The sequence below is a fragment of the Terrapene carolina genome, unplaced genomic scaffold (genome assembly GCF_002925995.2).
Source record: "Terrapene carolina triunguis isolate 2854851 unplaced genomic scaffold, T_m_triunguis-2.0 Scaffold247, whole genome shotgun sequence".
In the NCBI taxonomy this organism is placed as follows: Eukaryota; Metazoa; Chordata; order Testudines; family Emydidae; genus Terrapene; species Terrapene triunguis.
In genome coordinates this window covers 4,313,774-4,341,446 of record NW_020664598.1, presented here as the reverse complement: position 1 = coordinate 4,341,446, position 27,673 = coordinate 4,313,774, and the positions used below count along the sequence as shown (strand labels likewise).

The 27,673-nt window shown below is 50.0% G+C and overlaps 4 protein-coding genes across 10 annotated transcripts in view; 2 read left to right on the top strand and 2 right to left on the bottom strand.

Moving 5' to 3' along the window:
- TEX33 (testis expressed 33) lies at positions 1-7,255 on the bottom strand. Its single transcript, XM_024212984.2, has 6 exons — positions 6,658-7,255; positions 4,351-4,426; positions 3,066-3,718; positions 2,294-2,444; positions 407-517; positions 1-176 (listed from the first exon to the last, which is right to left on the bottom strand). The coding sequence occupies exons 1-6, from the start codon at positions 6,664-6,666 to the stop codon at positions 85-87; spliced, it is 1,092 nt and encodes a 363-aa protein (XP_024068752.1). The 5' UTR covers positions 6,667-7,255; the 3' UTR covers positions 1-84.
- A 141-nt stretch (positions 7,256-7,396) lies between these two features.
- On the bottom strand, positions 7,397-14,015 carry TST (thiosulfate sulfurtransferase). The gene is made up of 2 exons (XM_024212985.2): positions 13,359-14,015; positions 7,397-7,885 (listed from the first exon to the last, which is right to left on the bottom strand). The coding sequence occupies exons 1-2, from the start codon at positions 13,951-13,953 to the stop codon at positions 7,587-7,589; spliced, it is 894 nt and encodes a 297-aa protein (XP_024068753.2). The 5' UTR covers positions 13,954-14,015; the 3' UTR covers positions 7,397-7,586.
- Positions 14,016-19,415: 5,400 nt separating this feature from the next.
- MPST (mercaptopyruvate sulfurtransferase) lies at positions 19,416-24,550 on the top strand. The gene is made up of 3 exons (XM_024212986.3): positions 19,416-19,493; positions 20,648-21,285; positions 22,455-24,550. The coding sequence occupies exons 1-3, from the start codon at positions 19,447-19,449 to the stop codon at positions 22,751-22,753; spliced, it is 984 nt and encodes a 327-aa protein (XP_024068754.2). The 5' UTR covers positions 19,416-19,446; the 3' UTR covers positions 22,754-24,550.
- Positions 24,551-26,606: 2,056 nt separating this feature from the next.
- KCTD17 (potassium channel tetramerization domain containing 17) overlaps positions 26,607-27,673 on the top strand; it is a 10,654-nt gene continuing 9,587 nt past the window's right edge. For all 7 annotated transcript variants that reach the window (XR_003370082.1, XM_026657552.1, XM_026657553.1 and 4 more), the window contains exon 1: positions 26,607-26,822. Coding sequence is in view for 6 of the 7 variants with exons in the window: in XM_026657552.1 (XP_026513337.1) it covers positions 26,607-26,822 (216 nt within the window). In the remaining variant the exon portion in view is untranslated. The remainder of the gene's footprint in view (positions 26,823-27,673) is intronic.

Sequence of the window (27,673 nt, the reverse complement as noted above, 5' to 3'; positions counted from 1 at the left end):
TCGAGGCTGCACGGAGGTTTATTCTAGCGCTAGGGAGAGCAGGGTCCCTTTCGGAGAGCGCTTGGCTTCTCTGTCTTTTGCCTTCTAGGATTTGGTACCTTTGGTCTTCTCTCCATATTTCTGCTCCAAAGCTTTTTGCAGGTTAAGGTTTAGGGCATTTTTCTGGTGCCATCGTCCTATAAAGAAGACAAACCACAGTTCAATCGCTGCTTCACTCCTAATGATACCGCTCTCCCTGTGGGTAAGAACCACCCTTAATGATTTCCACCTGCCCGTGGCAGTGCTCTGCCCTAGCTCAATGGCTCTTCTCCTGTGATAATGTCCATCTCTAACCCATCACCTCCCTTTCTGAGTCCGTGCCCAGCTCTGAAGTGCATCAGTTGCTTGCTCATGACCGAAGCCTTACCTAGGTCATCGGTTTTCCTTCCATGCCAGTGCTTGGGGTCTCTGACTGCCCTTTGAATCACATCTGGGGTATAGGAATCCTTCATCAGGCTCTTACTCTCTATTGGGCCACCTGCAAGAAACCGACCATGCAGGAATTTACCACCACGAGCCCCTCTGCTGCTGGCACAAGTGATGTACACCCGCGGCCAAAAGGGAGAGAGAAAAGGGATACACAGCTGACAGTAGCACCTTCATTCAGATTTGACTCTGATGGGGTCTGTGGTATGGCTCTGTGACCGCTTGGACTCTGTCCAGTGCATTCTTGCACTTTGTCTGCTAGTACTTCCTGCCCGTAGGTAGAGCAGGCCCATGGTGGAGCATCATTTTTAGTCATGTCCCAAGGTCTACTTTTCCCTCAAGCACTTATGTGCAGTCTCCCCTTCTGCTCCCAATATCTCGGTGTAACTCACAAAGCCACCATCTTAAATCCCTCCTTCAAACCTGTGGGCCCTCCAGATCACTCCCATCCGGCCCTGGCGAGGCAATGGTGAGTTGTGACTTCTCTCAGTCCCTTCTAGCCCTGCTCAGCTCTTCTTGGTTTCATTATTACCACCTCCTCCCAAGCCACCCAGACCTGCTTTTGGCTGTCATCCACTGGTTGATGCCAAGTCTGAGCTTCCTGAGGGAGGACCAGTCTTCATTTTACCTGACTACACAAAGGTCCCAATTCTTGACTGAGGTTCCTACATGCTACCACCGGGCACACTGCATAATAATCATAATCCGGCTCGTGAGGCATTGGGTGCATGCACAAAAGGCACTCTGATACCATGTTGATGAGAGCAGTACATCGCTCCCCAGTCAGATTTGATCAGATAGAGCAGGGGTCGGCAAACTTTTTGGCCCGAGGGCCACATCTGGGTATGGAAATTGTATGGCGGGCCATGAATGCTCACAAAATTGGGGTTGGGGTGTGGGAAGGGGCGAGGGCTCCTGCTGGGGGTGCGGGCTCTGGGGTGGGGCGGGGGATAAGGGGTTGGGGGTGCAGGAAGGTGCTCCGTGCTGGGACCGAAGGGTTTGGAGGGCAGGAGGGGGATCAGGGCTAGGGCAGCGTTTTGGGGTGCGGGAGGAGGTCAGGGGTGCAGGCTCTGGGTGGTGCTTACCTCAAGCAACTCCCAGAACCAGCAGCATGGTTCCTCCCTCCGGCTCCTACGCGGCGGCGCAGCCAGGCAGTGCGCGCTGCCCTGTCACTTGCGGTGGGGGCAGTGTGTGGAGCCCTCTGGCTGCCCCTACGCATAGGAGCCGGGGGAGGGGGGACAGACATGCCGCTGCTTCCAGGAGTTGCGCAGAGCGGGGCAAGCCCCCGACCCTGCTTCCTGGCGGGAGCTCGAGGGCCAGATTAAAATGTCTGGAGGGCCGAATGCGGCCCCCGGGCTGTAGTTTGCTCACCCATGAGATAGAGGGATCACTGAGGACTCTGGAGGCACAGAGACTTGGGGGAGAGGCTTCAGAACAGCATGTCTGAGAAGGCCTCAAAGAGGAACAAGCGTGTGATTTGAACTGGAGCTATTAACATGGGACATTTGATTGCAAAAGCTACCACCCAGGCAGCTCTCGAATGGCGGGGAGATGGGTGGTCGTGCTGGACCCTCGCTGTTGCTGGTTGGAAAGAAGGAAGAGAGGAAGATAAGGAAAAGGGGGAATGGGTAAAAAGGGGACCCATAGCCATCCCTTCTTTCCTCCTGTATCCTGCTACTGGAGTGTTCTGAACAAGAGGGGAGAGAGGAGGAGGAGGAGAAGGGGGAGGGAGAGGTATAGTTAAAGAGACACAAAGACCAATGTAGGAGCCCACGGGCAATGCAAATAGTAGAGGGAAATCTCAGGGTAGAAATGGAGGGTCCCTCACCTTGGAAGATGTTCGACCTCAGGTTGTAACCCAGTTCATAATAATCAGCAAAGGATGTGGTGGCCATGGGATTCTCTGGTGTCTTAGGGGCCCGGTTGCTGAGTCGTTTCTGCCCCTCGATCAGTCCAGCCTCACACAGAGCACGACGCGCCTGGCAAGCACAAACATCATGGAGTCAGTCTTGACCCACAAACCCCAAGTGCACCCGACTCCCTGGAGGCACCTCCGGCCCTAAGTGCAGGCCCTAGATGTATCCTGATCCCCAGGGGCAAGCGCTGTTCTTGAGTGTACCTCTCTCACCAGCATGTACCCCTGATCTCTGGGTGCACCCTGAATACATAGGCTAATTCAGACCTAGTATAAATGGGTGCGGTTTAGCTGAAATCAATGGAGTGTCATCTTCTTACAACAGGTCTGAATTTGGCCCAGGGATGGGTGCTGTGACACCCCTTCCCCCCCAGCCTCACACACTCTAATGCTATTGGTGTCTCTAATGGCCTTCACCCTCTGCTTCTTCATCATGAGTGCAAGGAGGGAGAGGGAAAGAGAATGCTGAGATAAGTCAGGATGGGGAGACAGAGAGAGAACACAAGAAACTGTTGAAGATCTGGTACCTCTGGGTATGGAATTTGTCACTGGACCTGCCCCCCAGTTGCAAAGCCAAAATGCCTCCCCCTAGAACACCCTCCTCCAGGTGCTGTACTTCCAATCACTCCCCCGCAAAGTATCCTTCCCACTCCTCATGTGTCAGTGTCACCACTTCTTCCACAACCTGCTCCTCGGTGACGAGCTCATCCACGATGCTGCTCCCGAACTTGTGTTTGATGTTAATTGGGATTATGCTGCTTTTCTTCTCCTGAAAGAGCTTCCCCTCTGCTTTCACGTCTTGCCCTATTGATGCTAAGGATTCCTTTGCACTTAAGCCATTTCGGAATTCCCTCGCTTCCTTGTGGCTGGTCTTGGTGGTCTTTCGGGGAGATCCAGGCACCCTGGGTCCCAGCGGTCGATGTTGCCCTGCTACTGGTTCTTTGCCATCTGAGTAGGCTTGGACACTTTCTGCCTCCTTCTGGGTAGACTTTGCAAGATGTAGGAGACTTCCTGTCCTCCCTCTTTGATGTTGCCCCACTGCTGGTTCCTTGGCACCTGAGACATCCCGGCCTTCTTCTCCTTCTTCTCTGGTGAGATGACGCCATGCAGAAGGAGTTTTAGGCCGGAGACTCTGTTTACTATAGCTTCTGGTGTGTAGATGCTGTGCAGAGGGGGATGCCTGGGATTTGACTTGAGGAGAACTCATGGGTGTTCTGCTATCTGTAGGGTTCTTGGAGATCTTCCAGGAGGTTCTACTGGAACTTTTCAAGGAGGTTCTCTTGCTGCTGGCCCGTGCCCCAGCCAGGATGCGCTCCTTGTTGCCATCTCCAGGTTCCACTTAAAGATAGAAGGAAAAGCTCAACGAATTTGCCATCATTTTGATAGAGGAGTGTGGCAATAAATGATCTTACACTGCACAGCATCATGGTTACACCAAAATGTACAGTGTACATAATCTACTCCCCCTGAGCTGGGTGAAGGCTGTGCGAGGAGCTCGGGTATGCCTGTGGCACATATATGTGGTCACGTGTCCAGAAGCACACATACACACAAAGGTGTAGCTAGTCAGCCTGTGCCCTCGAACCTAGGTTTGAACTTTCTCACACCTCAGCAGGCATACGTCCTGTCACACATGCACATCTGTTGCCTTTAATCGTCATGCACCACATGAATGCCTTCTTGCATACACACACACACACACACACATTCCTAAGCAGCGCAGGCATGCCCATGAGAACTCATTCCCATAGGTGTATGTAGCTAATCAGTTCACAAACCCAAGTGTATCATCCACTCATACACATGCATATCCAATCAGGACACATTCATGCAAACAAGCAATCCCACAGGAACCCTGGTGGGGTGTAAAGGGTGGAGGAAAACCCCCCTGGAATGTGGGAGCTACGTCAGACGTCCGAGTGCAAAGTGAGGGCTAGTGAACAAAGCAGCTGTTCCACTGTGTCTCTTACCTGATGGGTCGTGGGCTAGCACAGACTCATGTTTCGCTGCAGCAGGTGTAAGGGAGGCCGAGGTCATAGGCACCTCCTTGAAAGAGCAACAAAGGCTGTGTTAGGTAGGCATAGAGCAGGAGCCAAGAATTTGGGTTAGGCTGGTTGTTTGTCAGAAGTAAGACACGGCCCAACCAAATAGAGGGGGTGCCACACCAGGTTAACATAGAATTTGCTGCACCGGATCAATCTAGGAATTACCACGCCAGAGCAGCCGATTGGTCCATCAAGTCCATAATCCTCTCTTATAAAAAAAACGATACAGTGTTCTATAGGACTGGTCCAAAAGGCTACAGCCTGTAATGGTGTATAATCAATGTCTGTAGAATGCCATTTGCCATAGGCAGAGGGCATTAAAAACATTATTATTTGGTATGTATATTACAGTGGCTTCTAGAGGGCTCAGCCAAGATCAGGACCCCGTTGTGCCAGGTGCTGTACAAACACAGTGAGAGGCTGTCCCTGCCCCAAAGGGCTTCAGGTCTAAACAGACAAGACAAACAAAGGTGGGGAGGGGATGTGCATAGCACTGACCTGTGCAGTGATCATTTTATGCTTTGCTTTGACTACCCTCACCCAAGCCATGATAACTGCAAATGCTATTTGTCAACAAATTAGCCAGCCCTTTTGTTAAAAAAAACAGCTACTGTATTTTACTCTGTGCCTTTCAATGGCAGCAGACTCCCCAGACTGACTGCATTCTGTGGGGAGGGAGCTGTCATATGCAAATCCCACCCACACCTCTAACCTTCGTCCTTGCTCTTCTCTGCCCCCTATTCATCTTACACGTAGGCTGGCCAAACCTGAATGCAGGGCTCCCAAGGCCCTGTTCCAACAGTCCAATTGACTTTCTGGCCATTAGATCAGGCCCTGAGTGAGGGCACGTGATTGCTCCATGGGACAGAATTACGTTCTTTTTCTGTATTATTTTCAATCCCTTTTAAGAGCATTTTAATTGTATTTTTATCAGATTGCAGGACTCGGTGTTAACTAAATGGATCTCCCCCACTTAGCTCCTATGTTAACTCCTGCCTCCCACCTAGAGCTGAATCAAGTTACCACCATTATTGTTATGTCCATGGGAAGAGGGCAGACCCGCAAGTCTCCCATTTGTGGGTCACCCTTTGACTCAGAAGGCTTGGGGTATTGCCTCCACTGCTTTCCTTGTACCGCAAAGCACATTCCTTAGTAACTCTGATTACTCCAGCTTCCGGCGAGCTGAGTGACTTTAGAGTTCACATGCAGATCCTCTTTTCTGGGGTTTGAACTAATTACCTATTATTATTCCTATTTAGTATTTTTCTTACAGCAGTGCCTAGAGGCTCCGACTGAACTCGAGGCCCCATTCAAACATCGATAGCTCTTAAGGCCACAAGGGACCGTTCGATCATCTAGCCTGACCTCCAAGATAGCACAAGCCACAGAATTTCATCCAGAGTCTCCTACATTGAGCCCACTGTGCTAGGCACTGTACATGAACATAAGAACAGTCATACTGGATCAGACCAAAGGTCCATACAGCCCAGTATCCTGCCTGCCGACAGTGGCCAATGCCAGGTGCCCCAGAGGGAGTGAACCTAACAGGTAATGATCAAGTGATCTCTCTCCTGCCATCCATCTCCACCCTCTGGCAAACAGAGGCTAGGGACACCATTCCTTACCCACATGCACGTTATAAAAAAAAACAACTCCTGACCACAGAGCTATAAAATGACCAAACTTTTTTCTCTGCCTTTTTCTGAAGATGCCACATAAATTATTAGCATAATTCCTCGGGTATTTTCACCGTGTTCATACTCTCCTGCCATTCTGACTCCCACTGACCAAGGAGAAATAAGGGACTTGTCCCAATGGAGCTAAAGACTAACCTTTTCAGGCTGCTGAAGGTATTGCTGTGCCATTCTCACAAGGTCTCTGGCTGGGAAAAGCACTATTATTATTATAGATGAACTATACACCTGCCAGAAGTGGCCTGGTATTGCCTGCCAAACGGGGCTCAGGATCAGCTGCCAGAGGTGGCCAAGAATAGCCCCACACGCCTGCCACATGTGGCCTGGACTGGCATCAAAAAGACAGTGCGATCAGTGTGCTGCCTCAGGCCTGAAAAGCAATGTGGCAGTACATATGAAATGTTGTCTTTGATTGGCTCATCCTTTTTTTGTTTGTGTGTCTGTCTGAGTTTCATTGTCTCTGAAGGGGGGTGGGAGGGCACTGAGTTTCCAGAATGAGGCTCAGAGGTGAAGCCTTTCTTATAAATGTCTCTCTCACCTGTTCCATGGTCTCAGTTGAGATGACAAAGTGATTCTTCTAACCAGGCAGGTCCTGCTGAAGTCCAGAAGTGCAGGCAAAGAGGTGGAACTAAGAGTAAGCATCAGGGATGGTTGCTAGGGAACAACCCTCCCCATCTATGAGCTGTAGTTACTATGGGAACCAAAATAAACAAGGCACAGTTAGGTTTTATCTTTGGGGAAAAAAGCTCATGTCTCAGAAAGAGCACAGGCCCAACAGTTTTCAGCACGTGTGTGGGGATCCTTAGTGGCTCACATAATAAAATAATAATTAATAGGACTTAGCACTTCTACTGCATTTTCCACCCAAGCATCTCCAGATGGTGTTAACCGTGCCTCATACACTCCCCAGGAGGGAGGTGTCATTACCCCCCTTTTACAGAGTAGGAAAGAGAGGTTAAGTGATTTGCCCAAGGTCACACAGTGAGTCTATGGCAAAGCCAGGACTAGAACCTACCATGTTTGATGTCGAGCCCTGTGCTTTCCCCACAAGGCTGTGCTCCCCATTTCTTTGGGGGAGTTGGTAACTTGGCTTCAGTAGTTCCTAACCCAGCTGGGATTTCTCAGAACCTCTCATGGGAGAGCATAACTTTCCCCCATGGAACGTGGCTGTTCTTCCTTCAGCCGCACATTGTAACATCACAGAATGATGAGGTCCCACAGTCACTGGGGAGGATTAGAGGCACATACAGACACGTAATCGGAAGGCAGAGATTTTATTCAGTGGCGCGATTAAAAAAGAAAGATAGACCGAAAACCTACTAATTGTTCTTACAAAACTGGATTAACTATAACAGAGAGAGAATTTATTACATTCATTCCCCTCATTTCCAGCTTCCTTGAATGAAGACAGTTGACAAACCCCACTCTCAATGAATGCTCAAGGACTGCATTGCAACCTCTCCCCCTTTATGCCTTGTTGCGCTTCCACTCAGAGAGCTTGTGCTCTGGCGGGGCCCGGCGGAACCACTCTGACCAGGATCCATCATAGATGGCCACATCTGGCTTGCCACAGAGGTACGCCGCCAGGGCAATGTGGCACGCTGTGACCCCCTTACGGCACGTGGCAATGAGTGGCTGCGAGAGGTCCACCTTCTTCTCCTGGAACATGCTCCGAATCTCCTCTGGGCTCTTCTCAAAGCCGGCTTCAGTGAGGAATTTAGAGAAGGGCATGTTCAGCGAGCCGGGGATGTGACCTGGTTCAAGCCCTAAAACACCCCCAGGGAGAGAGAAAAGGACGTGTGAGGAGAGCGTTCAAAAGACATCCACATAACATGGCACGCTCATAGCCTATAAATCCCTTCAAGGGACTACTTCACTTCTGAGATGACATTGTGGGTACAGAGTGACAAGCTAGAAGTTACAGAAGTAAAAGCCTTGGCTAAGACACTATGGTCCAGATCCTCAAAGGTATTTAAGTGCATTGATTTCAAGGGGAGTTAGGCACCTAAATTCCTTTGAGGATTTGGGCCTAAGATTCTTCATGGCCAGAGGTACCATCACTGCTGAGATTCAAGAGCAGGCTAGAGCAGATATTCATGGCCTGGTGTAAAGAGAAACCCAACAAAATATGTAAGAAAGGATCAGATTGGAAGATCCAGTGGCCTCTACCATTGCCTATATGGGCTAAATTCACTAGAGTTGCATGTGCTTATGTCAGTGGTGAATTTGACTCCCAGAGTTTATGAAATTATTTCTGCTGCCAGCAATGTTGGGTGGGGGTGATGCGAACAGTCAGAAGCCAGAAATATCATGAAAACTGTTCTGAGCCCAGCATTTGGGTGTGTCACTCACAGATGGTCTTCTAGAGAAGAGAGTTGTCAGGCCTGGAGCATTTAGGGTCACCACTGGCTAGTCATTTACAGCAGGGCCAAGTGCGGGTAAAACATCACCACTAGTATGAGTGGAGAATTTAGATTTTTGTCACATTTTAAATCCACTCTGCATTAGTGTCAATGAAGGTCAGACTTTCTTCTGGTGTAAGTTATTTCAAGGAAGTTCTGCTCATTTGTGCCAGCTGAGAATGTGACCCAAGGGTAAGGCCATTCGTGTGAGAGAGGCTTCAAAAATGATGAATGAGATTTTAAATGCCTCACTGAAACACGTAGCAAACGCCATTACGGGCCTGATCCAAAGCCCATTGAAGTCAATGGGAGTCTTTCCATTGATTTTAATGGGCTTTGGATCATGCCCTACAAGAGAAGGAGACTTAAACACTGGCTTGAAATTAGTCTCCAGTGAGTGAGACAGGTTTGAATTTCTAAAGAGCCTGGAAGAGACGTTGTGGGACAATCAGATAATAATCTACGTCTTAAAGACAGGTCACTACCAGTCCCAAATTCAGTGGGATGGTCCTGATGGTCATAGATTTGTCCCCCATCCCACAAAGACAGAGTCACCTATTAATTTCAGGCCTCACAATGCCATGACCTTGCAACATAACTCAGCATCACAACGTTGTGTCTATATGTGATGATGTTGCAGTTTCATCACTCATGGATGCAACATCACAATGTGACGTTGCAAAGACTGTGGCATATTATTTTGTCCCACAGGTAAAGCTAGAGGGTTGGGAGGCAGAATCTGTGACAGTGCTAGGTCCCTTTGGAAGGCTGCTCTGTGATTGTGTGATCACCCACTATTCCAGACGGACATTATTCGTCTCATTTGCTTCTTGATTTGTCTCCTCTGAGCGCCTTAGAAACTGGCTCCAGCTCCCAGCAGTATCCACACGCTTCCCTTGAAAACAGACTCAGCATTGGCTGGCAAATGCTGAGCTGAGAACAATTTGCACTCCTGGCTTTTTTTTAATTAAGAAATATATATTGATTTGAACTGCTGTTTCAGTCCTTGGGTATCTCCTGACCCAAGCCCACAGGTGGCCTACATCTAGAGATTTGATTTATTTTGATTTATGTTTTTAATTATTAACAGCGTGTCCATCAGAGCAGTCTCAGTGTGCGTTCACACCTAGCGAAAACAATACAAAGTGAGTTAATCAAATATAGTCTGAAAACAGACGCTCAATCCTCAAGCTGCTAAATAGCATAGAAATGTCCTCTGAGTCCCATCCCTCTCTCCTCCCTGGGTCTTTCGGGGTGAGCAGAAAGCAGTATATGGCGCGCAAGGAGCAATGAAATTCTGGAGGGGCAGGGAAGCAGGGGAGTCAGAGAATACAGGGGATGGGGTTGAAGAGTAGCAGGAGAAAAGGAAAGTGGAAGAATGATAGGTATCTGCATGGGCAAGGGGAGGCTAAGTCTCTCCAAACAGCCAAGCCGTGGCCCTGCCCACGCTCCGCCCCGAGGCCCAGCCCCACGTCTCGCTCTTCCCCTGTGACCCTGCCCACGCTGCTTCTCTTCCTACCCTCATTCTGCCTCTCCGCTGAAGCCGGTGGGGGCTTGGGCCGGCCGGCAGCCGGGGACTTGGAGTGGCTGGGGCAGGCAGGCTGGGTTTGGGGCAGCTCAGCTGGGATCCTCTGGCCATGGTGGGGGCTTGGGGATCCTCTGGCTCCGGGGGTCGAGGGGGGGGCGTGGAAGGGGGGGCAAGAGGGGGGCCTCAAGCGGAAGGGGCGGCACAGGGGCTAGCTTCCTTGAACGGGGGGGGGGGGGGGGTCACGTGCCGTCCATGGGGATCTGGGCAATAGTTCCTAACAAACAATTAATTTGGAAAGTTGACCCTCTTTTTCTGTTGTCTGCCAAGAAACAGAGAGAGTCTCAAGTGTATTTATTCACGAGTTCTTAAGCAAATAATTCTTGCTGAGCAGATGGTTTGTGCCAAATATTTTAAATGTGACATTGCTTGTAAATTAGTTATTAATTATTATGATTGTTTATTTGATTTATAGTAGCACTGGGAGCCCCCACCCAAGATCAGAGCCCCATCGTGCTAGATGCTGTTTCAAAACACATAGAGAAGGACAGTCCCTGCCCCAAGGAGCTTACAGTCTAACAAACAAAAGGTGGGAGAAAGGAAAGAATTATCCCCATTTTACAGATGGGGCCTTGAGGCACAGAGAGGTGAAGTGACTTAAGGAAGTCAATAGCGGAGCCAGTAATGGAACCTCAGTCTCCTAAGGACCAGGCCACTTCTTCTCTAAGCCACATGCCCTTGTTTCAATTGGATGACTGTCACAGAGTGACTAGTCCCTGTAAGGGGAAATGAGCAACAACTGTGCCATAATTAATTAGCTGCTTCCCAACCTGAGGGGGTGGGACTAAAGGGTCAGGTGATAGTTTAATGATCACGTGGGCCTTATAAAAGGACTGAGAGAGCTCACTCTGCTGGTGGAAACACAGGGAGTGGGCAGGTTCCTATGGAAGGCCTCAAGCCAGGGTCTATAGAGTTCAGGGAACCCAGTGCCCTATATCAGAGTAGGGAAGGCTGCAAGGAACAGAGACCAGAAGGGGCTGAGAATAGTATTTCAGGGGAACCAGCCTGAGGGTGGAGGGCCCTATGCCAGAGCCATAAACACTGGCACAGGTAGCCCAAAAGGGGGTTGGGAACAGAGTCCAGAGGCTGGGCTGAAGAAAAGCCCCTGAAGGGCAGAAAAGCTTTTTTATTTGTTGGGCCTTTTAGCTGGTCTTTTGCTCCCCTGTCTGTGATTTGGACAGAGGGCTGTGCCACATCTCCAGCACAGACTGGTGTGTGGAGAACTGAGGAAATCCACCCTAGGGAAGGAAACTGAGGCAGGGCGTGCTGGCAGTGCCACACTTTGGCACTATGGGGTAGCTACGCCCTATGGCAATGACCTGTGTAATCAGCCAACAACAGCATGGATTTCAGATTGCACAGTTGAATGTAAGTTCTGTATTTTACAATGTGCCGTTTGCACTCTGGGTGTTAAGTGATTTGAAAACAGCTTTTAGCGACTTATCGATCATGCCGTGCTGTGGGTGTGTATATGTGCCTGGAAGGCCCCTCTGCTGGAATACTTGCAGAAAGCAAACACAAAAGGGGGACCAACCCGGTCCCAGGGAATTAATTCAAAACTCGGAATGAATAGTCACTGAAATGTTGGAGTTCTTACAGCATTTGCAGGCTGATGACAACTCCCTACTTCCACTCCAGGGGTCAGGGAGAAGGAATGTGGAATCCACCTGTCACCAGCGAGGAGCATTTTGTGTGCATTTCAGATTGAATTTCAACCTCCACTTACTGAACTCAGATACAATCCCAGATCTTAAGACACTAAAAAAGGGAACTAACCACAAGCACATCTCATGATTTTTCACTGCTGTAACCCTTGTCATGCCGTACCTCCTCTTCCCCTCATCCCACCTTGTGTTGTCTCATTTAAATCCCAGAACTGCAATTGGATCCACAGATGTGGAGCCCTGTGCCCATGTACAGCCCCACCAAAGTCAATGGAGCTCTGGATGGGCTCAGGGGTCTGCCTGCATGGATCCGACTGGAGGATCAGGACCTTGTAGATTGTAATCTTTTTGGGGCAGGCCCAGTGCTTAATTTGTAATGAAAGAGGTGCTGGGGCTGAAGCAATTAGGTGCTGGAGCTCAAGCAATTTTTTTACTTTCATAAGTGAACTGCCAAGCCCAGAGGTGCCGGGGCTATGAACTGCCAAGCCCAGAGGTGCCGGGGCTATGAACTGCCAAGCCCAGATATGCAAACCCTGGCACAAATTAAACTCTGAGCAGGCTCCTCTCTCACTTTCTAACTGTAAAACACCCTGCACACACGTCTGGCTCTCTAGAAATAAGAACAACAACAATCTTGGTGCACATGCACAATTTGACAGGCTTTCTGCTAGCTGTTCAGAAATCAGAAGGCAGAGCAAAAAATCCTGGGATTTAAAGAGCTCTCATGATCTTTAAGTTATTCCTATGATTTTGGGGGTTGTTTTCGTGCTATGTGAATGCTTAGATTTGGCAATAAGAGTGTTTTCCTTCAACTTCAAATTGAGCAAAATTCCATTCCAGGCATGTTTCTATATAAACTCTCCCCAGACACACAGCCTCTCCCCCCTCCCACTGCGGCAGCTCTAGCTCTTTGTTCAGGCTGATAAAGTTACAGTTGGCAAACCATGCTGCTTGTCAGGGAAAGGGAGGGGAGGAGGGTATGAGCCTCTGGGATAGGGTCTGGGACTCTCTCTCTCTTTAAAATGGTTGGGTTTATATGGTAAGGATCCAAAGGGCAAACAGCCAGTCAAGCAAGTTCTCTGTCGACTGGGGAATTGGATTTATCCCTCAAGGGAAAACAGATCTCTCATGTTACAAGGAAAAATGAGCTGTGCTTATAGCAGCCTGGGTATTTTTCTGGTGTGTACAAGGAAGGCAAAGTGCAAGCATGAAAACCAGTCATGTGTGCATCTGTTAACATTAGATAAGGAGGCCCTATTCTCCCACAACAGCAGTATGATTAACTCTGCAAGGGGGCAATAGGGCACAGGGGACAAACACCTCCAGACTTCAGGGAAGTTTGTGACTGGATCTGAACTTCACAGCCGCTCATCTTTATAACAGGTCCAAAGAAAACCCTAGATCTGAACTCGGAGTAGATTCTGATCTGTTTCCTGAAATTTGGGTGCCGTTAGTGCAAGTGTCAGTGAGGAGAGGTGAGAGTTGCGAGCATGCATTACTGCAAGGTGTGTTTGTTAGCAGGGAGGAGGGGTAGTGCCTGAGCAAACATCCAGCTGTAGTTGAAAGAGACGCCAAGTGCTGCTCCTACCTTCGTTCCCTGGTTCTGGTTCTGTCCCGCGGTACTTCCCCTCAGACCTGGAATCCACCACCTGGAACCGCTTGGATTTCATGTTCTCTACCATGTCTGTATAGGTCTTCAGCAGGGACCTGTCCAAGGTGGCCTTAAACACTGCTGGCTCTGGCCGGCTGATCTCTGATGTCACAGGGTGACCCTCCTTCACCCAGTTCTTGAACCCGCCGTTCAGCACGGAAACCGTTCTGTGCCCGAAGACCCGGAACATCCACCAGACTCGGGGTGCATAGAAGCTCCCCAAGTCATCCCCATCATACACCACCACATGTGTGTCATTGCTGATCCCCAGGTGCCCAACGTAGTCGGCGAAGTGTGCCTCACTGGGCAGCATGAGCTCATAGGGCGACGACTTATCTTTACACTCCTCGATATCGAAAAATGAGGCGCCAGGTACATGCCTGTCTCGGAACTCCTGCTGGGCATCCCTCTCCCCAGGAGAGTACCAGGATGCATCTAGCACACGCAGGCTGGGCCCAATCCGTTTGGCCAGGACAGATTCTGAGAGCCACTTGGTGGAGACCAGAGCTCTGTACAGTACTTTCTGCACCATTGTGTCCAAGACTGTGTTTGTGCCGTGAACTGAGAGCTTAGCACTGTATGTGAATGCAGGAACTGTACCACCACAGGGGTGATATGGGGAGGAGCTAAGTCTACCGGAATCCCAGCTTCTGGTATCTGGGTTCTCAGCCAATCAGCTGTCTGGATTGAGACAGCTCTAAAAACTCCACCCCCTCTTCTCCCTCCTCCTCCCCTGCACCCCTCCTCCCTTGCTGGCTGCTAGTCCCAGAACACTTTTGCAAGCGACTGGTGGATTTGTTCCTTATTCCTAATTTCTTATTTGTGGTACCAGCTCCTTATTTAAAGGCCAAAATTATTTTTAAAACATATCAATGTACGGTTAACGTTTTAGAAATGTTATCAAATTAACATGATGGAATGTGATAAACATTTAAATTAGTAATTGGTACTGGCTGTATATAACAAACATTTCAGATCACCGCAAAGCGACAGGTCCCTGTGACCATCAAACTGCTATGAAGGAGCTGGGCCCTGAGATATGCCACTCGCCAAAATATGGGCAGCTGTGAAGTTCAGATCTAGATGCAAATTTCCCTAAAGTCGGGAGGTGATTGCCTCCTGTGCCCTAAATGGAATGTGGCTTCAGCTTCCAGCCACTGGTTCTTGTTCTGCCTCTCTCTGCTAGATTAAAGAGCCTTTAGTACCCAATATTTTGTCCATGTGAAGTAGAGCCCTGCACCTGACCCAAACCCGATGGGATCCGATGAGAAGTGTCAGATTCGGATCAGGTCAGATTAGAAAACAACCCGACCCGCTTGGGCTGGGTCAGCTCCACTCCCCATTTTCTGACCCTGCCTGCCCCGCTCCTGCCAGTCTCCACCACCTTGCTGCACTGTATCTGCTGCGGAGTGAGCGTGCCAAGCAGCCACAGGGCTCGTGTCGACCACATGGACAGGTTACAGGAGGTGGCGCTGTCTCAGGTTTGAGGGGTTGGGGTTGGGTTGGAAAATGACTTGACCCTCTTCGACTCATAGTCCAAGTCCAGTCAGGCTTAAAACTTAGGCCTGTGCAGACCTCTAATATGAAGGTATTTATACACCATAATCAAGTCATGTCTCAATCTTCTTTTTGATACACTAAACAGACTGAGCTCTCTAAATCTCTCATTGTAAGACACACACCTCTTTTACCAACTCTATACTTCCTAAACAGGATATAACCAGTCATGTGAATTGTCCCACCAGGCTTCAGTAATGCCAATTATATAATTTTTTTCTCATCATTGAGAATTTCTACTTCCTGTTACTTGTTACCCAGACTCCTAGCACTGATATATAAGCAATTGAAAAATGTCTTCTCTTTGCCACATCAGTCCAATTTTTTCACAATGTCAAGTCTGAACTTTTGTACTGCATTTGCCTCCTTAGCACCCTCCCCTTGCATTGGTAGTTTAATGGCTTCCTAGCTGCTCCAGTTCATCTGCATTCAAGGTTAGCTCCCTACCTGTGAGATGCAGCCCATCTTGACTGTACGGCCTCTCTCCCACTGAAAGGTTCAACAAATCCAACACCTTCAGCCTCACACCAACCGCGCAGCCAACAATTCACCTCCAGTATTTTCTGCCTTCTCTCACTCAAGGGACCAGTATGATCTCCAAGAAGATCACTTAAACTTTCCTTTTCTTCCACTCACTTCCAAGATGTCTAAGGTCTTCTATAATCTGGGTAGTTCCATGTGATGCTTGTCATGGGTTCCAATGTGTATCATCATCAGTTGCCAGACAACTTCATAAACCTGTCTAACTCTACAGTTACCTCTCATATCTTCACTCCAGGGAGACAGCATACCGTCCTACTGTCCTTCTGCCCCTTGCTTAATTTTCTGTCTGCTCTTCTTAATATGGAGTCGCTGATGTTGATTATTTGCATTATTAGGATGGCTGAAGAACCTCTCTTGGTAGCTGCTTATTTCATATGATAAGGACACCCATCAGGTATGTCCCCTGTAGCTTTCTGTTCCATTCATCAGAGAAAAGGTTCTTCTATAGTAGATTTGCTACCTGAAAATATTTTGATACTTCTCATTGGGTTGAATGCCTCCTGACTCTCTTTCCTCTCTTGGTCACAGACTGCCTCTTTGGTTTCTACTTTCTCCAAGTCTCTTATCACTGATCACCTTGTGGTGTCTGTGACAATGATTTCCAAATCTGGTTGTCCAAGAAGTCTTCATTGCCTCGGATAAATCTATTGTGGCATCCAGCAAAGAGGAAAACATAGCACATCCAATGCAGGTCACAGCAGTTTTTCCCTTATCATCCCTATCTGCCACCTTATGTAAAGACATACCTAAAACTGGTTTCACAATCCCTCTGTAAACCCCCACTCAGATTTATCTGGTTTGTCACTCTTGTTCACCTGGCAACTGATATATATTAAGCCTCAGTGTTCAGCAACTTCCCTCGCAAACAGGGCGGGAATAACCACTCAGAGACGTCAAACACTAGTTCTGTTCAAAATCCAGCCACCAGGCCCTCACTGAGACACAAACAGATCTGTCTCACCCAGGCAGTTCAGGGGCCCATAGCCCAGCCATACAACCCTGATTGAGAACGAACAAACAAACAGATGGAACAAACACAGCACTCACCAAGTCCCTGTAGCTGCAAGCATAGGATCCACATATTCACCTTCTGAAACGGCCCGGTTTGCCATTCCTGTTCCCATTCCCTTCTAAAAGGTGTGTATGTGTTTGGGGGGTGGGGGAGAGGGCTGGTGATATGGGCCACAATTTTTCTCATAGAAAAAGTTTCAAGTCAGGGAGTTGCATGTCTCAAATCCATCAGACCAGTTTAACAGTTGAGAGACTGTGTCACCTGGGATGACCCAAGACTTATTTTGTCAGGTACACCCTGTCAAAACCCAGCTCCTTTTTCAAACTCCATATAGAAAATATAAGTAAGGTGGAGATGTGACATCCTATCGCACAAGAACAAAGCTTCAGGTAAATGAATGACACACCCCAGCTTCTTCAGTCCGACGGTTGCTGGGACGTATCACTTGGGGTGCCCCAAAGATGTATTTTGTCATGTACAGCATGTCAAGCCCCAGCTCCTTATCCAAACTCCATGTAAAAAATGGAAATGGGGTGGGAGCATGACATGTGGCAGCATACTGCTGAAGAAGAACACTTCAGGTCGGCGAGCAGCATGCTCCAGCTCCTTCAGAACAGTCTGACAGTCATAGAGACATGTCACTTGGGGTGACCCGAGACTTATTTTGTCATGTGCAGTCAGTCAAATCCCAGCTCTTTATTCAAGCCCTATTTACAAGGTAGTAGTGGGGCAGGACCATGACATGTAGCAGCATAAGGCGCAGGAACTACACTTTGGGTCAGGCAGCAGCCTGTCCCAGCTCCTTCAGAACAGATTGTTGGTCACAGGCACATGTCACTTCAGGTGATTGGAGACTTTGTCACGCACAGTCAGTCAAATACCAGCTTATTTGCTTATGTAATTAATAATTAACTAATGTATCTTTATCACATTCCATCACAATTTGGTGTCATTTCTAAACATTGACTCTTACCCTGATATATTTTAAATAATTTTGGCCTTTAAATAAGGAGCTGGTACCACCAGTAAGGAACTGGGAATAAGGAACCATCTTCAGCCTCCCGTGGGACATAAATCTGAAACTCTGACAGTGGGGGAGGGAGGGAACAAGGTGAAACCAGACTCCAGAGTCATTGACAGCGCAGTCAGATGACTTGCTAAATTGGTGTTAGGGCAAAGGGTAAATCTCAAAGAAGAAACTGTGAAGTGTTGTAGCCGTATTGGTCCCAGGATATTAGTCCCTCACCCACCTTGTCATTCTATCTGTTATGGGACCCAACTTCTGTTGGTGAGAGAGACAAGCGTTCGAGCTACTGGTACCAGAAGAACTCTGTGCTGCTGGAAAGCTTGTCTCTCTCTCCCACAGAAGCTGATCTCATAAAACAGTGGTTCTCAACCCGGGGTACGTGTATCCCTGGAGGTATGCAGAGGTCTTCCCCGGGGTACATCAACTCATCTAGATAGGTACCTACTTTTACAACAGGCTATACATAAAAAGCACTAGCGAAGTCAGTACAAACTATAATTTCATATAGACAATGACTTGTATATACTGCTCTATCTACTATACACTGAAATGTAAGTACAATATTTATATTCCAATTGATTTATTTTATAATTATATGGTAAAAATGAGAAAGTCAGCACGTGACACTTTTGTATTTTTATTTTTGTATTTGTATTTTTATGTCTGATTTGTAAGCAAGTAGTTTTTAAGAACATAAGAATGGCCATACCGGGTCAGACCAAAGGTCCGTCTAGCCCAGTATCCTGTCTCCCAACAGTGGCCAGTGCCAGGTGCCCCAGAGGGAATGAACAGAACAGGCAATCATCGAGTGATCCATCCCGTTGCCCATTCCCAGCTTCTGGCAAACAGTGAAGTGAGATGTAACTTGGGGGTATGCAAGACAAATCAGACTCCTGACAGGGTTACAGTAGTCCAGAAAGGTTGAGCGCCACTGCCATAAAAGATATTACCTCACCCACCTTGTCTCCCCACAGAAAAAACTGTAAGGGGCTCTGCAGAAAGCTAGGACTGTGGCATCAGGCAGGGTGATGGGCACAGTACAAGTGTAAGGGACGGGAGCTAAAGACCCGCTGGCATGTCACTACACAGCAAGCCCAGGAGATTCCCTCCTAATGAAGGAAACCGCTGGACACAAAGTCCTCCTGCTCTAGGAAGAATCCTGGTGATGGAGGAGCAGTTCCCAGGCCCTCCCGCCTCAGAGAAACCCTTCAGTGCTAAATCCCCTGCGGGAAACGCCCCCAGGCAGGGCTACCCTAGCAGCGAGGGAGCGCTCCAGAGCGGGATTCCTGGCAAGCACACGGGGAGGGAAGCGGGGCTGGAAGCCGGGTAAGGGGGGTGCAGAGGGCAGCGTGTGCAGCGCAGCTCGCTCCGGAGCCCTGGGTCACTAAGCCCCAGTCCACACGTGCAGCGCGGGCGGGTGACTGTCCCGGGCGAGGCCAGCCTTGCAGCGCCTCGCTCCCTTTGCACTCCACTCAAGGCACATTTATTGCCGTGACTCGGCAGCTCCCGCCGCCGCACCCTGGCTGCCAAAAGCCTGTTTGATTCATTTCCTCCTCGCCCTGCAGGCGGCTCGGACCATTATTGCAGGGGGGTGTGTGTGGAAACGCCCCCCTCCCCAGGAGAGTGCTGAGCGGGGCCACTCCCGCTGGTGGCTGGGAGCCGAGCGGAGCTGCTGCGGGTTGGCTCTGGGCTGGGAGGGCTGGTGCGTGAGGTCCCATCTGCCCCCAGCGCTGCCCCTGCCTCCTAGAGGTTGGTTTGCCCGGGCAGCCCTTTCCCCCATTGGGCAGCCGGGTGGGCGGTGGCGCTTGTCTCCGCCCCGGAGCGAACGTATAGAGGGAGCGGCGGGGGTGGGAGCGCCGCGCACTGGGGGAGGCGCGCTGAAGCCCATGTCAGTCACACCGCCGAGCAGCAGCGACCCGGGAGGGGCACGGAGGTATGGGCAATAGCCTGCTGGACGGGAGTCCCTCAGTCGAGGGAAGAGGGCAGGAACACGCCCGATGGCAGTAACTTCTGCGGGTTCATGGGCTCAGCGGCCTCCAGGACTCCCTTGCTCCGCGCGTGGGCATGGAGCTGTTGCACCGATCCCCAGGCTCTAGGTTGGAAGGAGGCCGTGCCAGGCCTTGTTGGCACGCTAGCGTGCTTTCCGCTGGAGCCCTGAGCGGAGACTGTCCCTTAAAATCTGATGGGGGGGTATCCAGTGCAGTTAGTGCCTTGTAGGGGCGGGTCAGGCAGGGGAGTGGCCTGGAGTGGGCACCAGCCACTCCTGTCTGCTTCTGCGTAACACCTCTGGCAGTGGGAACCCAGGGTCCATACCGCCAGGGCAGGGGCAGGGGGGATGCTGCTGGCTCAGCCAGGTCCTAGGGGACAACCCTCTCTCTGCCTGGAGTTCTCAGTCTGTCACGGAGGCAAGGACTCTTCCCAAAGCTGTGCTTTCCTCTCATGCTCCTGTGGGGCAGGGAGTTGTAGGAAAGTCACCGTGCTGGCAGTGTAGCAGCAGCAAAACTTGGACCCAGGGAAATGAACAGCTTTTTGAATGGGGTGGTGGCAGTCCTTAATTCAGAGCTCCCTTTTGTGAGGTTCAGAGTGCTGGCTCTGATATATACAGCTTTCTAGCCCCAGGGGGCATAGGTGCCAGGGTGCCTCACACACAGGGTTCTCGCTTCCTGATTTTGAATTCAGGCTCCTGCCACGTGCAGCTGACTCAGCTTGGTGTCAGGCAGGCTCGGCAGGTGTTCCTCTCCCTAGACTTCTCTCTGTGTCTTTAACTGGGCTCATTTCATGATCTCTGGACCACCAAACCGATTTCTAATGTAGCCCCAGTGGTGTTACAACAGAGCTGACTTTACCCCGGTGTGCACAAAGTGAAGCAGAGGTGGGGTTGTATTCTGTAACCTGGGGCCCAAGTTCTTTTCTTTTACTATTCTTATTATTTGTATTACTGTAGTGCTCAGGAGCCCATTGTGCAAGGTGCTGTACACACGGAACAAAAGACAATTCCTCCCCCAAAGAGCTCTAATCTTTTTTTTTTCCCTCAGTAGCTCACCCTAATATCTTCTGTCACTAATTCCTGACTTTTCCCCCCTTCAGGAAACCCCAGAGACTGTCTGAATCTGGCCAGGACTCAGGAGCAATGTCTCAACAGTTCCTTTATCGGGCACTGGTGTCAGCTAAGTGGCTCTCAGAAACCATCAAGTCCCCTCAGGCTGGGCAGGCTGTGAAGATCCTGGATGCATCCTGGTACCTCCCGAAGATGAAGCGTGACCCCCGGCATGAGTTTGAGGAGCACCACATCCCTGGTGCTGCTTTCTTTGACATCGACCTATGCAGTGACCGCACGTCGCCATATGACCACATGCTGCCCAGTGCGGATGACTTTGCGGAGTATGTGGGCAAGCTGGGTGTGGGGAACGACTCCCACGTGGTCGTGTATGATGCCAGTGATCAAGGTCTCTTCTCTGCTCCCCGTGTCTGGTGGATGTTCCGGGCCTTTGGGCACCATGCCGTCTCCCTTCTGGACGGTGGGCTGAAGAACTGGCAGCGGGAGGGGTACCCACTGAGCTCTGGCAAGAACCGAGCAGTTCCTGTGGCGTTCCATGCCTCCCTGGACAAGTCACTGGTGAAGACCCATGAGGACATAGAGGAGAACATAGAGTCACGTCGCTTTCAGCTGGTTGATGCTCGCCCTGCAGGGCGGTTCAGAGGGACGGAGGCAGAGCCCAGGGAAGGTAACGCCTCAGCTTAGCCATCACTGTAACAAACATGGGGTCCATTTAAGGCACAAACCCAGAAACATGACTCTCGTTCCCAGCTGAAGATTGAGGCTGGAAACTCACTTTTTCCAAAGATGAGTTTCAAGAGGAGGATGCTTGGCTGATATCTATCCCTCTTTGTGGTTGCTGTCTCTGCTTACCTATGTCTATTTGCCTCTCCCACTGTTCTGTTCTCCGTATGCTGCTGGAAATGCTTGCTTAAAACACATTTACCTTGGGGCAAGGCCTTATGACACCAAACACAAGATGTTTAGTAGTTCAGCATCTGTGCCAGCAGTAAGCCATGAGGACTTTAACCCTGGCAGTGAAGTTCTCCATCTGACAGCCAGATTTACTGTAGATTATGATTTGTATTCTGGTACGTGCATAGAGGGCCCGATTCTGGTACGTGCTGTACAAACACACAGTAGGAGACCGCCTTGCCACAAAGCATTTACAACCTATATGGTCAAGGCAGACAAATGGTGGGAGAAGGGAAGGATTATTATAGCTGTTCTCCTGCTGGGAATCTGAGGCACACAGATATTATGATACACATCTAAGGTCAAACAGGAAGTCTGTGGCAGAGGAAGGAATAGAAATAAGATTTGCTGAGTCCCATTCCTTGCCTTCACCCTAAAACCATCTCTCCTCTCAGCTGATTCACCTGTTGCCACAGCTGAGTCTCAAATCAGGCATATAGAAGGGGTGTTGCATACATTGTGACTAACACATGTGGCTGAAAGAGGGTGCTCCCATCCCCACCCCTAGCTGTTAGAGCTGCACCCCAGAAAGTGACTTTCCATCCATACGAGAAGTGAAGAAAGCTGTGTATTTTAGTATGAATGCGGAGTCCCGTGGTTCAGAGGCAGCAGTGCACTCAATCTTTCGGGGACCTAGGGAGGTGGAAGAGAAGGTAGCTCCCACACACCCCAGCCCTTTAATAATATTTAGCTTTGATATGATGCTTTGTGGTCAAACGTACAGACATTAACCCTCACATAACCTTGTGCAGTGGCTGTAGAGGGAGGGTTGCCGTGGCACGAGTATGTGTGGAGGGTAGTCAAGGAGGGGTTGTGCGGTGGAACCCTCTGTGATGTAAAGATTAACTCCTGTCTGCGTTGGTCTCCTTCCTCTTCCTCCAGGAATTGAGCCTGGTCATATTCCTGGCTCCGTGAACATCCCCTTCTTGGATTTCCTCACAGAAGCTGGCTTTGAGAAGACCCCTGAGGCAATCCGCAGCTTATTCCAGGAGAAGAAAGTGGACCTCTCAAAGCCAGTGGTAGCCACATGTGGCTCAGGAGTCACTGCCTGCCATGTGACCCTGGGGGCATACCTCTGTGGCAAGCCAGATGTGGCTGTCTACGATGGTGCCTGGGTGGAGTGGTACATGCGGGCGCGGCCTGGAGAGGTCATCTCTGAGGGCAAAGGCAAGACCCTCTGAAGCAATGCTTCTGCCCCTGCAGTGCAGACAAATTGCCTTGGAACAGGCTTTGAGAGATGGTCTTAGGCATTCCTGTTTTAAAATCATGGTGGTATTGAGTGACAGTCTTGGGTGACAAATCTAAACACACATGGTTCTAGCCCCTTTCCCCTACTCCCCTCCCCCTTCTCACCCACAAACCCCACCCCTCACTTTTCTGGGCATGGAAGATGCCTTTTTACAGTATCTTATTGGGGTGGGGGGAAGCACTTGTCATGGGATGGTGGAATAATTGATTCAGGCTGGACTCATCAGCTGGGATGATCTCTCCTATTTGGACACTTAGTGAGGAAGATGAGTGGAGGAGCAGTTTAGGTTTCTCCTTATATTTGGACTCTGATTTGTTCTCAGCCAGTTTTGCATCCACCGTGTTCCTGGGGAACTTAAAAACAAACAAACAAACAAACAAACAAAAAAACAGGATTTCAAGTATCCATTTCAAAGGTTACATAATAAAAACATTTAATGAGTTTAAAGGTTTTTCTCCTGAACTGAACCCGGGACAGTATAGCTGGGGTTTCTCCTTCCCCGCTCACAGAGGCATCCACAGGGAGTGTTTAGTTAGCACAGCTACATGCATCCAGCATATGTCTACAGTGGAGCTGGAGGTGTAAAATCCAGCTCCGACAGACATACCTGTACCAGCAGTGTAGCTGCGTCGGTGTGAGGAGCCGTCCCGAGGACGTACCTGCAGTTTCAGACTGGATCATGCTTGGGGCTGCTAGCCTGTTGTGCAGTTCATGCGGCTGCAGCTACGTTGCTGTTTTTAGTGTGCTAACTCGATCACAGCTAGCGCAGATATGTCTACCCAGGTGGCAAATTACACTTCCAGTGTAGACATACCCTTATTCTCTATGAAGGAAGCTGTTCTGATGAAGTGAATGCAGTATTTGTTTCATCCTTGGTAGGTATATTTCAGTTTCCCTGGGAGAGCCCTGTGGATCAAATAAGAAAGGGACAGCACACCTCTCTGTTGTTTGTTTCCGTCTGCAGCCATGCAATTGTGTGACTTTCAGATGCCACACTCCAGTTCAGCATGATACTTACACATGCCTAACCCTAGGCATGAGAGCGTACTCCCACTGTAGGCAGTGTTGTTGTAGTCATGTTGGTCCCGAGATATTAGCGAGACAAGGTAGGTGAAGTAATAGCTTTTATTGGACCAGCTTCTGTTGGTGAGAGAGACAAGCTTATACAGAGCTCTTCTTCAGGTACTTCCACAGGACTGTTCACGTGCTTACAATTAGTTATGTGCTTCAATACCTTGCTGAGTTGAAGCCCTAGGGAAGAACTACCCATAATGGCAGTCATTTTCACAAGGCCACTGCCTGAAATCTTGGAGCTGAAAATCTCCCCCAGCAAACAATATCAGGGGTATTTGATTCAGTGCATTCGGAGCGTTAATCTGCTCTTGGTTACACCTGTACAAGCACATTGGCTTCAATGTATTTGATTAAAGAAAGGTCCCTGTTAATCATAACACCCATTATCCTAGACAGCCTGAAGAGAGAGGTCGGTGGGGGGGTGTTTGTCTCCTGATCAATTCCCAGGGAGCAGCTGGGCTGCATTACATATGGTGGGTTAGGTGTTAACAATTTGCCCTTCCTCCCATGATGATGTCATTCTTGTGGGTGGGCCAGGTCCTGAAGTCTGGGCAACAAACAGAGGCCAGTGCTGACAGAAGAACTCATGCTGTGACTAAAGACCTTCCCTGGTGCATGCTGTAGGAGGAAAGAGATGGGTAGGAAGTGGGGCAGAGAAAAGTGGGGAAAGAGATGGAGGCAAAGGAGATCGGGAGGGTGGGATAAGAGGAAAAAAATAGATGACACAATAAGGATTTGGGCCTGAGTCTCCACTCTAACCAAGGTATGCCATACAGAGATGAGGAGCAGGGGTACAAAAGTGACTATGCTACCTACAGTTTATATTCTTTGTGCATCCAGGGGCCTGCCTATCTGTCTCCTGCTGTAAAATAGAGGAGACTCAAGGCTGTTCAAATTTACACTCCGCTGCAGAGGTGGCCTAGGGGCTACTCAGCAGCTGAAAATAGCTAGAGGGCAGCATATTCCAGCCACGCTCCCTCCTACCCCCAGCACACCCCCTACACTGGGGCCTGTAAAGGGAGTGGCGTAGGCTGGCTCTGTTTTCCAGGGAACCCCTTTTAGGCTGGGTTACTCACCTGTGGGGGAAAACTGTTGTCTTTATGCCCCCTCTATGGCATAAGGGGACTGAATTGTACCAGAGAACTAGCTCCCTAAATGGAATAAGAATAAGGGGGGAGGGGCAGTGAGGATGACTCAAGAAAAGACCCAACTGTAAGGTTAATAGATATCTGTCTATGTTTCAGCACTGCACTTTATGGATATTGCCCTGGTAGAAAAGGGTTGGGTGGCTTTGGGCCAGTGTCAGCCTTCGGGAGGGAAGCTACCAGCATTTTTCTGCCTGATGTGAATACTGTTTGAAATGTTGGCAAAGGTGGCTGCAGTTAATAAGTCAGGTGACCTCTGTTGGGCATGGTAGAAGCATGGTTGGGTGGATAGATAAAGCATTTGTGTTTCACCTGGGCTAGGGGTCATGTGCAACTTGACTTCCAAAAGGGCACCCTCTCTTCCTTCTCAAACCCTCTTCCCCCCCCCCCCCTGGAATGGGGCACTCAGAAGAGACCGAGGCAGGTGTTGTGAATGAATTAATCCCCTGGTCGGGGGTGGGGGCAAGGCCTGTGACTGAATGAACATAGAGACACCCATCCAGGAAAGGGAGGTTTATGCAAGGCAAGTTTAGAATTGGTGGTGGGGTAGCAACCACAGGGAAAACTTACTGACTAGGTGATTATTACTGCAGATAAATTAAAACAACAACAACAGGGCTTTGATATTGGACACTGGTCCCCTACACCCATGAGCACCCACATAGTCTCAATGACAGAAATCGTCCAAATCCTCTGAGTGTTTTGCTGCAATAACAGAGAAGTGGATGCTATAATAGTTAGACCCCCTGCTGGGCAAAAGAGGAACATGAAAGATCCATCTGGTTCATAGAATATCAGGGTTGGAAGGGACCTCAGGAGGTCATCTAGTCCAACCCCCTGCTCAAAGCAGGACCAATCCCCAGACAGATTTTTGCCCCAGATCCCTAAATGGCCCCCTCAAGGGCTGAACTCACAACCCTGGGTTTAGCAGGCCAATGCTCAAACCACTGAGCTGTCCCTCCCCCCACATTGGAAGAGTTAGCCACATCCAGCCCATGGGCACAGAGCAGTTTTCTCTTCAACCCAAAGCACCACTGCAACACCCTGCTCTGGAGGTGTGTAAACTGCAGCTTCCAGAATCCTCTAGCACCTGCAGCAGCAATGGTGGCATAGATTACACGGCAGATCATGGTGCAGGGAGACTGGGCCATGCAAAACTACAGCTCCCGGAATTCTTTGGTGACCAATTGCAGCGATGATGTAATATGGTAATTAAGAGGGTTTATATATTATTTCAAAATACTCTACAGCTATCAACTGAACAGCAGCGACCAGAGAAAGGCCCCCAGGCAAACCCCATTATCCTGGGACCCCTGGGATTTGGGGAATGTTCAGAATGAGGAGGTGGGTTTTGTCCTTTGTGCCCATCACTAGTAATAACAAACATGCCATTCAGACAGAATCTTTCTTCCCCAAAGATCCCATAGCTACCACATTGAGCCCCAGTGAAATGCAGCCACCTCTGGGGTGGAGAGCACCAGATAAACTACAGATCCCAGAATCCTCCAGTGCCCACACCTGCAGTGGCGTCTCCAGCTTGGGAGGGACGGAGAGGGAGAGGGAGAGATGAGGATGGAAGGAGGGGAGGAAACGCAGGCTCCAGAGAGGGTGTCTTTGACCTGGGAGAGCCACCCGCCGCAGCCCGCAAACAGCAGCCGGGCTAAGTGGGTCCGGCTGAACGTCGGGGGCACGGTTTTCCTCACCACCAGGCAGACCTTGTGCCGGGAGCAGAAATCGTTCCTCTGCCGCTTGTGCCAGGGGGAGGAGCTGCAGTCAGACCAGGTAAGCGGCGAGCTGGCGCCTGCTGGCCGCCCCGCCTTGGGTGTGTGTCTGTGGCTGCCGTGTGCCCAGCGGGGGAGCGCGGAGCCATGACCAGGGTGGGATCAAAGCACAGCGCAGGCCGGGCTGGGAGGAGCTAACCCCGGCCGGGGAAGGCGAGGTCCTAGTGCAGGAGCAAGAGGGAGCTGGAGAGACAGACTGGTGGACGGCGCGCACAGGGCCGGGGAGGGTAATTGGCATGAGACCCCTTCCCTGTCCCCCCGGGGAACTCACTCCCTGCGTTCCATCCAGCCAGAGCCCCATGAGGGGGGGTTGGCCCGTCCCCTCTGTGGAATGGGAGGAGTTTCTGGCTTAACAGTGGGGACCAAACAGGCCTGCCACCCCGATGCTGTGTGGCACACACAGCACCCGTCTCCTCTGCTTCCTCGCACCAGCCCCACAAGAGGCGCCCCCCTTTCTCCCACTGTCACATGCCCAGTTATGTGGGTGGGACTCAGGTCTGACAAGGAGACATGGCGTTACCATATAGAGCCACAATAAGTAGCCTCCCATCACAGAGACAAGGTGGGTGGGGTATATTTTTTATTGTACCAGACAAGCTTCCCAGCTTACACAGAGCGCTTCTTCCATTCTCCTCCTCCCAATACAGGCTGAAGAGGTAGGAGCCCTGCTGAGACCAGAGTCCGCATCACATCTTTTTATTCTTGGATCTCCCTGCTAGCCTTATAGAATCATATTATATATAAAAAGAACAGGAGTACTTGTGGCACCTTAGAGACTAACAAATTTATTAGAGCATAAGCTTTCGTGGGCTACAACCCACTTCTTCGGATGCATCCGAAGAAGTGGGTTGT

Coding starts and splice junctions, on each gene's coding strand:
- TEX33 (XM_024212984.2), bottom strand. Junction 2,445..3,065: donor AGCTCGTCACCGAGGAGCAG/GTTGTGGAAGAA, acceptor TGTGCTTGCCAG/GCGCGTCGTGCTCTGTGTGA. Junction 518..2,293: donor GAGGTCGAACATCTTCCAAG/GTGAGGGACCCT, acceptor GGTTTCTTGCAG/GTGGCCCAATAGAGAGTAAG.
- TST (XM_024212985.2), bottom strand. CDS start 13,953: ATGGTGCAGAAAGTACTGTACAGAGCTCTGGTCTCCACCAAGTGGCTC. Junction 7,886..13,358: donor ACCAGAACCAGGGAACGAAG/GTAGGAGCAGCA, acceptor GGGGTGTTTTAG/GGCTTGAACCAGGTCACATC.
- MPST (XM_024212986.3), top strand. CDS start 19,447: ATGTCAGTCACACCGCCGAGCAGCAGCGACCCGGGAGGGGCACGGAG. Junction 19,494..20,647: donor GACCCGGGAGGGGCACGGAG/GTATGGGCAATA, acceptor TCCCCCCTTCAG/GAAACCCCAGAGACTGTCTG. Junction 21,286..22,454: donor GGAGGCAGAGCCCAGGGAAG/GTAACGCCTCAG, acceptor CTCTTCCTCCAG/GAATTGAGCCTGGTCATATT.